The sequence below is a fragment of the Protopterus annectens genome, chromosome 10.part0, assembly GCF_019279795.1.
Source record: "Protopterus annectens isolate FY-2018-M chromosome 10.part0, PAN1.0, whole genome shotgun sequence".
Classification (NCBI taxonomy): domain Eukaryota; kingdom Metazoa; phylum Chordata; order Ceratodontiformes; family Protopteridae; genus Protopterus; species Protopterus annectens.
In genome coordinates, this window is record NC_056744.1 from 1,837,451,535 (window position 1) to 1,837,464,618 (window position 13,084).

At 36.7% G+C, this 13,084-nt stretch overlaps 1 protein-coding gene across 1 annotated transcript in view; it reads right to left on the reverse strand.

Annotated features, from left to right (window-relative positions):
• Nucleotides 1-9,451: 9,451 nt before the first annotated feature.
• The window catches only part of LOC122814090 (sulfotransferase 1C1-like), a 198,196-nt gene continuing 194,563 nt past the window's right edge, over nucleotides 9,452-13,084 (reverse strand). The window contains exon 8 of the mRNA XM_044086700.1: nucleotides 9,452-9,673. Within this exon, the coding sequence (XP_043942635.1) occupies nucleotides 9,561-9,673 (113 nt within the window). The 3' untranslated portion in view covers nucleotides 9,452-9,560. The remainder of the gene's footprint in view (nucleotides 9,674-13,084) is intronic.

The following is a 13,084-nucleotide window of genomic DNA, read 5'->3' on the forward strand; positions in this document are numbered from 1 at the left end:
CCTACGTTACTGGTATGGTTTTTTGTAACCCTTTGACCACAGCCAGAAGTGTCAGAACTATTGGTATGGTGTTTTGGTGTTTTTTTCACATGAACTACATGATGTTACCATGTATCATTTGTTCTATACCTTACTGGTATGGTGTTTTGGTGTTTTCTCACATTTCTACATGATTCACCAACTACCTACTATGTCCCATTTTTGCACTGGCAAGAAAAGGAATCTGGAGCCCCCACTGTTGGACTAACAAAGTGTCATAGCAGTTTTGTACTTTTCAAAATATTTGTTATTAAAATTACAGATATCTGAAAGAAGTAGATAGACTGATAGATAGATAGACAGACAGACAGGTAAATAGACACAGAATGTTTATGTATTAGTGATATGTTATGCAGCATACAAATATATACCCCAAAGGATGGGCAAATATTTTGCCTCTGAGAAAAGTGGATAAAATACATATATGTATTTACATTTTTAAGAATACTGGCCCGTTAGCCAAGATATAGATATAAATATAGATATAGATATAGATACAGATACAGATACAGATATAGATATAGATATAGATACAGATACAAATACAGATACAGATATAGATATAGATATAGATACAGATACAGATATAGATATAGATATTGATAGAGCTATAGATAGATACAGATACAGGTACAGATACAGATACAGACATAGATACAGATATAAATATAGATATAGATATAGATATAGATATAGATATAGATATAGATATAGATATAGATATAGATACATATACAGATATTGATATAGCTATAGATAGATACAGATACAGGTACAGATATAGATATAGATATAGATATAGATATAGATATAGATATAGATATAGATATATATCCAGGGGGTCCTTTCATTTGATTGACAACTCAAAATATTGAAACTCAAAATATTGAAAATAGGAATTTGCCCTCACCCCACTGTTGAGTGATCCCACAGTTGGTATATATAAATAGTAGGGGGTGGGGGTGCAGGGGAGGCTTTCTCCCTACATTAAATAGATTTTCAATAGTTTGAGTTTTTAACATTTTGGGTTTCAATATTTTGAATTTTTGATTTATATATATATATATATATATATATATATATATATATATATATATATATATATATATATATAGGTCTAGTTTTTCTTATAGAAAGATCAGTCTTTCAAAAAGAAAAAGTACTAGCCCATTTAAGCGAAAGTGCATTTAAATGAAAGTGCACGTTCGTACCTACCGGTTCAATGAACTGGTAATATTACTAAAAAAACACTTCAGCACAATATCACACTACAGTGGGGATAAGGGAATATACCTGTTTCCCCACTGGAGTGTGTTATTGGAGCTATTATATATATAAAGTAGTGAGGGAGTGGAGGTGCAGCCCCCCCCCCACACACACACACACACATGGGGGATGCAAAAATGACTTAAAAGTGGGGGTTTTGTAATATTACTGGTTCATTGAACCAGTAGTCAGGAAAGTGCACTTTCGTTTAATTGGGCCTGTACTTTTTCTTTTCGAAAGAATGATCTTTTGATAAGAAAACGTAGACCCATATATATATATATATATATATATATATATATATATATATATATATACACACACACACACACACACACACACACACACACACACACACACACACACACAGACACACACACACACACACACACACACATATATATCTATATATATATATATATATATATATATGGATTCCTATTACAAGAACGAAAGTTCACTACTTTGAACTTGTAATAGGAAGCCTCACTTCTGAAAGTTCACTTTAGCGAAAGTGAACTTTGCGTGATCACTTCACCGAAAACACCGCAGCACAGTGGAGGACATAAAAAACAAGCTATGTCCTCCACTATGGTGCGATAGTCACGGACCTTAGGGTTAAGGCATGGGTTAGGGTAAGGGGATAGTTAATAAAGCTATCCCCTTACCCTAACCCATGCCCTAACCTTAAGGTTTGTGACTATCGCACCATAGTGGAGGGCATTGCTATATCCTTCACTGCGCTGCAGTCATCATGGACCTTAGTGTTAAGGCACGTGTCATGGTAAGGGGATAGCCCTATGGGCTATCCTCTTATGATGACCCATGCCCTAACTCTAAGGTCCGTGAGTACTGCACGGAAGTTCAGTACAACACCCGTTTGTTGTACTGAACTTTACGTAAGTGCACTTTCGATTAACTGCACTTTCGCTGCAGTGAGCATTCCATACACTATTTCGAGTTAGTGAAAATTCAGTCTAGTGTATGGAACCCATATATATATATATATATATATATATATATATATATGCATATGCATAGTGCTGTTTGGTTTTCCATACACAACTGTAAAATCTGAGATTTGATGCTGATGAAGCTGGCAGCATGCAGTTTCATGTCTGATTTCATTGTTGATATTTATGACAGACAAATGTTACACCCTACACTTTAATCACAAGTTCATTTTTCCAACATCATTTTATCAAGTCTATATCATTTTGTCAAAGGTTCATTGCCACAAACCGTTGTTCATCAAACCAAATATAACGAATGTTCACTTCAACGAATAACTTATTCAGGGAAAAGAAAGAGTTGCCCAGCATTCCAACCTTCATATAAAGCACAGTATTTCAAACCCACCCAGGTGGGGGCTGTGCCCCCCAGAACCCCTAACTATATATACCAACTCCAAGATTGTTCTACGGTGGGGAAAAAGGCAAATGTCTGATGATGGCCAACTTGTTCCTTTCCCTGGGAAAGGCATTCGTTGAAGTGAACTTTTGCTGAAATGAATGTTCGCTGTATTTGGTTCAATGAATGAAGGTTCCTGGCATCAAATCTTCGACAAAGTGATATAGACCCCATTTTATCACATACTTGCTTAGTCTGCTTTTTAAACCTGGTGATTTAAAGTTGCCCACCCCTACTGTAAATTGAGCTTAATAAGCTCCTCCCTTTCTACACTGCTGTTGATATCCTGAATAATGTATTTGCCTTTCCTTGTACTTATATTGAAAAGTGCATTTTGTCTTTTATTGTCTGTTCTACCAGTTTACTTGTTCTGAATTCATTATCTAGCTAGCAGTTGGATAATGTAGTGTATTTTTACACTCTAGAAGCACTTGTCTTTATATCAAGAGGTTAGTAGATTTTCCATCTAGTGTACTGGGAGGTAGCCTGGTCTGTTTAGGTTGGGTAAATACTTGTAGTTTTATTGACTGGAGAGCTTATTAATCAGCTTGTCTTGTTTTTAGTGCCTTTATAAATTCTGTACAATTGAGTGGCTCTTGGCTCATTTTTACAAAGCAAAGTACTTTTATTGAATAATCACACTTTAATAAGTTGTTTAAATTAAATTGCTATATTTGTATCTTTATGTTTGTTTGTGGTAGCATTTCATATTTTTTAAGTTTGTTTGTGGTAGCCTTTCACTCTGGACACTCCTTTACTATGCTTTTACATTAGGACTGGAATTATTAATTTAGTGGCAGTCGGTGTTTACCTGATCTGTCTGAGCTGGGAAGCACACAAAAAGGTTCCAAGTATTTTTCTGCAATTCTCTTATATACTGTGACTGCAGTTTATAGTTTCAAAACACCTGAACAATCTGCTGCTACTTTAAGTGGTTAATTGCATTGTATTAAACTGTATCTGTTAGTTGTAGGCAGTTTGTGTGTTCTTCTTACACATGGGGTCCAAACCCAGCTATTCTACATTAAGAAATGGTTTTCTGCACCCTTGTGGTAGAAGCATGAGCGGCCTTAGATCAACTGGTGCCCTAGGCAAAAGGGCTCCACTGCTCCCCCCACCACACCACCCGGTGCCCTCACCCTGGTCTACCTACACCAAATTAATACTGGAAAAGTGCCCCTGCTAGACCAGCACCCTAGGCGGCCGCCTAGTTGGCCTATGCCTAAGGCCGGCTATGGGTAGAAGTGTACTGATTTAAACTGTCTGAGTTGGGGACTGCTGGTGGGAGACTTACTGTGCCCTTTCCTGATTGATAGCTAGTTTAAAACTTGTTTCTCTTTGCTTGTATTTAAGCCTCACATTTGCATGGTGCTGCTCTTTGCACAGTGGTGGTTAGCAGTGTCTTGTATAGATGCAAAAGTCTAGAAGCTCGGGTTTTCCCTTAACAGCTGTCAGTGAAACCTTCCAAGCTTTTTTGCACCTCTAGGAGCAACTTAGTCGCACACTCACAGCATTGCCTTATTGATCAACCTTAGCCTACATGAAGTATAGGTCCCTCTTGTAGTCTTGGTGATGCCAGCACAGTCCTGTCAAATTAACCCATTCCCTTCCCTCATAAAACATACAGTAAGAGCCTGCTGTCATGGATGGGCAGTTTCCTATCATCTCTCTGACCAGTCTGATAGACATGGGCATCCTGAGGCAATGTAGCAATTGTCTCATTTATACTGGCAACCACTTACTCCTGAAACAAAGAAATACTTTATGTGAGAGACCTAGTCACATTATAAAATTGGAGGCAAGACATTTACATAAGGACAAATCGAATGCCAAACAGGTTGAGCTCTCAGATTATGTGTCACAGGAAGGTATAAGCCTAGCCTTAAGCAGCATTTTACCTTCTCCAAGGATGATGCCACAGTGCAAACAAAAAAAGATTGACTTTAACAATTGGCTTAGCTTCTGGTGTCAGTACAGGGGGATCCAGTATCTGTCAGTCTGGGAAGACATGGTCGATAAGCCACACTGCTTTGCCAGAGATGGCCTGCACCTATCTTCTCTAGGCTTTCGGATACTGGCAAAGGCATTAGCTACCCCTATTGTGCCTTTTTTATGCAGTGTCAAAATAACCAACCTCCCAACATAACAAAATCCTCTCTAGATAAACTCAAGGTATTGCTGCTTAATGCTAAGAGTCTAAACAAGAAACTGTACTCCCTAGAAGTACTCCTTAATTGGTTTAAAGATGCAAAAAGCACCCCAGCCATGCAGGGCTACAATGCCTTCCATACACTCAGACCACAAACTGAGCATGAAAGTACCAAAGGAGGAGATGTATCCATCTTCATTAAGGATAAGTACCTCTAGTACCAAAGGAGGAGATGTATCCATCTTCATTAAGGATAAGTACCTCTAGTACCAAAGGAGGAGATGTATCCATCTTCATTAAGGATAAGTACCTCTAGTACCAAAGGAGGAGATGTATCCATCTTCATTAAGGATAAGTACCTCTAGTACCAAAGGAGGAGATGTATCCATCTTCATTAAGGATAAGTACCTCTAGTACCAAAGGAGGAGATGTATCCATCTTCATTAAGGATAAGTACCTCTAGTACCAAAGGAGGAGATGTATCCATCTTCATTAAGGATAAGTACCTCTAGTACCAAAGGAGGAGATGTATCCACCTTCATTAAGGATAAGTACCCCTAGTACCAAAGGAGGAGATGTATCCATCTTCATTAAGGATAAGTACCTCTAGTACCAAAGGAGGAGATGTATCCATCTTCATTAAGGATAAGTACCTCTAGTACCAAAGGAGGAGATGTATCCATCTTCATTAAGGATAAGCACCTCTAGTACCAAAGGAGGAGATGTATCCATCTTCATTAAGGATAAGTACCTCTAGTACCAAAGGAGGAGATGTATCCATCTTCATTAAGGATACGTGCACCTCTAGTACCAAAGGAGGAGATGTATCCATCTTCATTAAGGATAAGTGCACCTCTAGTACCAAAGGAGGAGATGTATCCATCTTCATTAAGGATAAGTGCACCTCTAGTACCAAAGGAGGAGATGTATCCATCTTCATTAAGGATAAGTACCTCTAGTACCAAAGGAGGAGATGTATCCATCTTCATTAAGGATAAGTACCTCTAGTACCAAAGGAGGAGATGTATCCATCTTCATTAAGGATAAGTACCTCTAGTACCAAAGGAGGAGATGTATCCACCTTCATTAAGGATAAGTACCTCTAGTACCAAAGGAGGAGATGTATCCACCTTCATTAAGGATAAATACACCTCTAGACTGGTCAAACAGTTTGACTCTCTTGAGCTACTCCATGTCCAATTAACTATAGGCAAAGTCCCTTACGACATCATAGTTAGCTATAGGTCCCCCACCATGAAACAGGAAAAGTACACAGCATACCTGAACTTAATGCAGTCACTTACCATACAGCCCAACACCTTACTCATGAGGGATTTTAATTATCCTACCTTCGACTGGAAAACATACATGACCACAAACATGCTGGCTCAGAGGTTCTTTGACTTTATCAATGCAAATGCTGTGGAACAACCAGTCAGCTCACTCACAAGAGCCTCAAATGGCCTGGACATAGTACTCACTAACATGGGATTGCATTACACCCCCCAATGTGTTATTTTCTCCCTGGTAAGATCGGACCATAAAGCAGTCTAATTTGGAGTAATTATAAGACCAGATACCCCATCAAGCTCAAAAACACTTAAGAATTTTTCAAATGCAAATTATCTCCTACTAAGTGATGGTATAAGAAGTTTCAAAGCCCCCTTGAATGTAGATAACACATACTCCTATGCAGAAGTGTACACCAATGCCCTGTATAACAACTTAAGCAATTGTATAGAATTGGCTGTATCTGATCAGATTAAAACCAGATATTGCTGAAAAAACAAGCACCCTGGTGGACCCCTATTATAAACAGGCTATATAACAAGGGAAAGAAATCAATGTCCAAGAACAAGAGGGAACTGGCTCATCAGAGGAAGAAATCCCTGTCTATAGTAAACAAACAAATTAAAGATCTTGCCAAGTCCTCCAAAGCTAATTACGATGCAAAAGTGGCCTCCCTAGCTAAGGATAATCACAAGGCGTTATTTAACTACATCCAAAATCTAAAAGGGAATACCCAGCCGTGCGCTGAACTGGTTGTGGATGGCATCACCCATACTTAATCAGAGGTAATAGTAAACCTGCTAGCTGACAGATTTGGAGCAAATGTTGCCCCCTGTCCCCTCCAGTCATCCCCCAAAGTATACCTGCCACCATTCCTCAGCCTATTAACTCAAGAGAGAAGGTCATCTTGGCACTCTCTAAGGCCAAAAATATTACATTAATGAGACCAGACAACATCCTAGGTTGTCTTTTATACAACTTAAAACATGACCTAGCAGACCCACTTGGATCCCTGTTTAACCAGAGCCTGTGAACTCTCTATGTTTCGGTGGAATGGAGGACAGCAGCAGTAATCCCTCTGCACAAAGGGGGACGATCAACTGACCCTGGGAATTATAGGCCATAAGCTTGACTAGCATCATCTGCAAGGCCATGGAAAGTGTCAGTATGGACCTCACTAACAAGGGCATAAGTAATCTCCAAACGCTGGACCCAGCCCAGTTCAGATTTGTTAAAGGTAGATCATGCCTGTTAAACATGGTTGGCTTCTTTGAGAAAGTCATCAAGGCCCTGAATGAGGGAAAGACAGTGCATACCACCTGTATTGACCTAACCAAGGCATTTGACACAATCCTCCACTCAGGTATTATAGAGAAACTCTCCCATTTAGGAATTAACTCCTCCATTACCAGATGGGTAGCCAACTGGCTCACTGACAGGATACATGCTCTCAAAGTGGGTGACTTCACCTCTAGCAAAAGACCAGTTACCAGTGGCATATCACAGGGTTTTGTGCTGGGCCCCTAACTGTTTGGAATTTATTTCACAGAAGTCCAGGCAAACTTGGATAGTCTTTGGCTGACTAAGTTCGCTGACGATTGCAAATTGGGAGCAGTCATTGAGTCCCCCAACAATATTAATATACTGCAGGCAGGGTTAGTGCAGGCAAATGATTGGTGCCAAAGCCATGTATTAAAGCTAAATGCAAAAAAAAAAGTATTATTATTCTGCTTGAGAAAGCTGACATCCCTGCTAATTACATTACAGTCAGCATCTCCCTAACTGTAGACCCAGTGGTTCATGATCTGGGTACTCAGGTTGCTAGCAATCTGAACTTTCACCATCATATATGCACAATAGTAAGGAAATCCTTCTATGTGGCACATGTTATAAGTAAAGGCTTCACATCTCGATCTAAGGATTTTATAATTTGTTTATGCTTGGCCATCATCAGACCAATAATTGAGTACAATTCTCCCTTTTGCATGTACCTCACCAACACCTGAAACAACTGGAGAGACCACCAAGGTTTCTTACCAAGAAATTCCAGGCTGCACAAAACAAGTCTTATACAGAAAGATTGAAAGCCCTGTCATTGTATTCTGTCTCCTACAAGTTGATAAGGGGTGACCTGTCCTTAGCTTACATGGCAGTCTCTGGCCAGGCCTTGATGAAAATGCTGCACATTCGTAAATCAAACTGCAGGAGGGTTACTTGCTCCAGGAATCTTAACCTAGCCTCTGACATGAACAGGTCATGCTGGAGTGATAGATACATCTCCCAGAGACTGACACTTCTCTGGAACAAGCTTCCAATTCATGTGAAACAGAATTCCTTCCTGACCCTCTTCAAACACAACCTAGATCAATGGATGGGTGACCACAAATTCACTCCTGAGGTGGTACCCATGTCCCTCCTGGACAGAGGAAGTCAGTATTAACTACCATAGACCCTTACCTCTGTGAACTTCAATCACCTAACCACTAACAATTGGGGCAACTCGGGATAAATATGGCTGAGCTTATAAGGTCTATAGGGCCATTAGCATAGTAAATTTCTATGAACCTATGAAACAAGCTACTTAAACCTGTCTTTTCTCAACACCTCATGTCTTCCAATGTATGACAACTCAATTTTAACAGGTTTAACCAACATTTTCATACACAGACTACTAGTCACTCATCTTTAATCTACTTATTCTAAGCTGAACTGCTCCTAAATTTGCTTCTACTTTGTGCATATTACTGGTCTATATTCTAATTTAAATGGCAAGCATTTTACCAAATAACTGTATCTAAATGCAGTATGCCAGATGAAAGTAGCAGAAAATGTCTTTTAACGGCAACAATTGCCCCATGAAGTTTTGTGACTACAGTTTATTATTCAGTTGAGAGGGCAGACAAAGGTGAACCATATAAGACAATGAGTGTAGGTGTCAAAGCCCTTTCATGTGTTATTGCTTAAGTTGTTTTCTGCAGTTTACATCAAAAGAAGATTTGCAAACAGGTAATTCGTCATCTGCTCCTACTTTTCCAAATCAGTCTTTTTCAGATTAACTGTTCCAGTTGTTTTTTTTACCTGCCATTGGGTTCTTATGTCAGCTTAGCAAGTGTTTCTTATCCTTTGCTGATCTTGTTGCAGCTTCTTTTAACCTGTTTCAGCTCACCTGATTGCTTTCACATCTCCTTTGTCATACCTAAATGGTCTCCCCTATCTCAGGTGACTAATTTTTAAAGTTTAATTACTGTGAGTATTTTGTTTGTGTTTGCATGTTAAATGGACATCACAGCACAACACTTTTCATATTCTAACATATACAAGTTTATTCGATTAGTCAGTCAATGTTCTCATATGTAAATGCAAAGTGAGATGCCTTGTGCCTTGGAATAATAATTCCTGATATAAATCAGAGCTGAAATCGAAACTGAAGACAACTGTCTGACATTTTCTGCAAGTAATGCTTGTTGAACAGTTCATTTTGTGCAACACTAAAATGATTCTTCCAGTCTCCGACGACCCCTAGGTAAAAAAAAAAAAAAAAAAAAAAAAAAGAAAATGAAATGTAAACATTCAGAATAAATCTCAGCACCAGTACTGGGAGACAGAAATCAGACAAATCAAACAGTTAAGGACAGGCTTGTGGATGATGGTATATTACAATTAAACTTGGAACCTAAATTTTGTCTGTGTTATGAATGCTAATTAGGTGTATAATATGGTGTACAATATTTGTCTGTGTTATGACTACTAATTAGGTGTATAATATGGTGTACAGTATTTTTGTTATGACTACTAATTAGGTGTATAATATGGTGTACAGTATTTTTGTTATGACTACTAATTAGGTGTATACTATGGTGTACATTATTTGTCTGTGTTATGACTACTAATTAGGTGTATGATATGGTGTACGTTATTTGTCTGTGTTATGACTACTAATTAGGTGAATAATATGGTGTACGTTATTTGTCTGTGTTATGACTACTAATTAGGTGTATAATATGGTGTACATTATTTGTCTGTGTTATGACTACTAATTAGGTGTATAATATGGTGTACATTATTTGTCTGTGTTATGACTACTAATTAGTTGTATAATATGGTTTACGTGATTTGTCTGTGTTATGACTACCAATTATGTGTATAATATGGTGTACGTGATTTGTCTGTGTTATGACTACCAATTAGGTGTATAATATGGTGTACGTGATTTGTCTGTGTTATGACTACTAATTAGGTGTATAATATGGTGTACGTGATTTGTCTGTGTTATGACTACTAATTAGTTGTATAATATGGTTTACGTGATTTGCCTGTGTTATGACTACTAATTAGGTGTATAATATGGTGTACATTATTTGTCTGTGTTATGACTACTAATTAGGGGTATAATATGTTGTACGCTATTTGTCTGTGTTATGACTACTAATTAGGTGTCTATTATGGTGTACGTTATTTGTGTTATGACTACTAATTATGTGTCTAATGTGGTGTACATTTTTGTCTGTGTTATGACTACTAATTAGGTGTCTAATATGGTGTACATTATTTGTCTGTGGTATGACTACTAATTAGGTGTCTAATATGGTGTACATTATTTGTCTATGTTATGACTACTAATTAGGTGTATAATACAGAGTATGTTATTTGTCTGTGTTATGACTACTAATTAGGTGTCTAATATGGTGTACATTATTTGTCTGTGTTATGACTACTAATTAGGTGTATAATACAGAGTATGTTATTTGTCTGTGTTATGACTACTAATTAGGTGTATAATATGGTGTACGTTATTTGTCTGTTATGACTACTAATTAGGTGTATAATATGGCGTATATTATTTGTCTGTGTTATGACTACTAATTAGGTGTATGATATGGTGTACGTTATTTGCCTGTGTTATGACTACTAATTAGGTGTATAATATGGTGTACGTTATTTGCCTGTGTTATGACTACTAATTAGGTGTATAATATGGTGTACATTATTTGTCTGTGTTATGACTACTAATTAGGGGTATAATATGGTGTCCATTATTTGTCTGTGTTATGACTACTAATTAGGTGTATAATACAGAGTACGTTATTTGTCTGTGTTATGACTACTAATTAGGTGTATAATATGGTGTACGTTATTTGTCTGTTATGACTACTAATTAGGTGTATAATATGGTGTAAATTGTTTGTCTGTGTTGTGACTACTAATTAGGTGTATAATATGGCGTATATTATTTGCCTGTGTTATGACTACTAATTAGGTGTATAATATGGTGTACATTATTTGTCTGTGTTATGACTACTAATTAGGTGTATGATATGGTGTACGTTATTTGTCTGTGTTATGACTACTAATTAGGTGAATAATATGGTGTACGTTATTTGTCTGTGTTATGACTACTAATTAGGTGTATAATATGGTGTACATTATTTGTCTGTGTTATGACTACTAATTAGGTGTATGATATGGTGTACGTTATTTGTCTGTGTTATGACTACTAATTAGGTGTATGATATGGTGTACATTATTTGTCTGTGTTATGACTACCAATTAGGTGTATAATATGGTGTACGTTATTTGTCTGTGTTATGACTACTAATTAGGTGTATAATATGGTGTACATTATTTGTCTGTGTTATGACTACTAATTAGGTGAATAATATGGTGTACGTTATTTGTCTGTGTTATGACTACTAATTAGGTGTATAATATGGTGTACATTATTTGTCTGTGTTATGACTACTAATTAGGTGTATAATATGGTGTATGTTATTTGTCTGTTATGACTACTAATTAGGTGTATAATATGGTGTAAATTGTTTGTCTGTGTTGTGACTACTAATTAGGTGTATAATATGGCGTATATTATTTGTCTGTGTTATGACTACTAATTAGGTGTATAATATGGCGTATATTATTTGCCTGTGTTATGACTACTAATTAGGTGTATAATATGGTGTACATTATTTGTCTGTGTTATGACTACTAATTAGGTGTATGATATGGTGTAATGCTATTTGTCTGTGTTATGACTACTAATTAGGTGAATAATATGGTGTACGTTATTTGTCTGTGTTATGACTACTAATTAGGTGTATAATATGGTGTACATTATTTGTCTGTGTTATGACTACTAATTAGGTGTATGATATGGTGTACGTTATTTGTCTGTGTTATGACTACTAATTAGGTGTATAATATGGTGTACATTATTTGTCTGTGTTATGACTACTAATTAGGTGAATAATATGGTGTACGTTATTTGTCTGTGTTATGACTACTAATTAGGTGTATAATATGGTGTACATTATTTGTCTGTGTTATGACTACTAATTAGGTGAATAATATGGTGTACGTTATTTGTCTGTGTTATGACTACTAATTAGGTGTATAATATGGTGTACATTATTTGTCTGTGTTATGACTACTAATTAGGTGAATAATATGGTGTACGTTATTTGTCTGTGTTATGACTACTAATTAGGTGTATAATATGGTGTACATTATTTGTCTGTGTTATGACTACTAATTAGGTGTATAATATGGTGTATGTTATTTGTCTGTTATGACTACTAATTAGGTGTATAATATGGTGTAAATTGTTTGTCTGTGTTGTGACTACTAATTAGGTGTATAATATGGCGTATATTATTTGTCTGTGTTATGACTACTAATTAGGTGTATAATATGGTGTACATTATTTGTCTGTTATGACTACTAATTAGGTGTATAACACAGAGTACATTATTTGTCTGTGTTATGACTACTTATTAGGTGTATAATATGCTGTACATCATTTGTCTGTGTTATGACTACTAATTAGGTGTATAATATGGTGTACATTATTTGTCTGTGTTATGACTACTAATTAGGTATATAATATGGTGTACGTTATTTGTGTTATGACTACTAATTAGGTGTATACTATGGTGT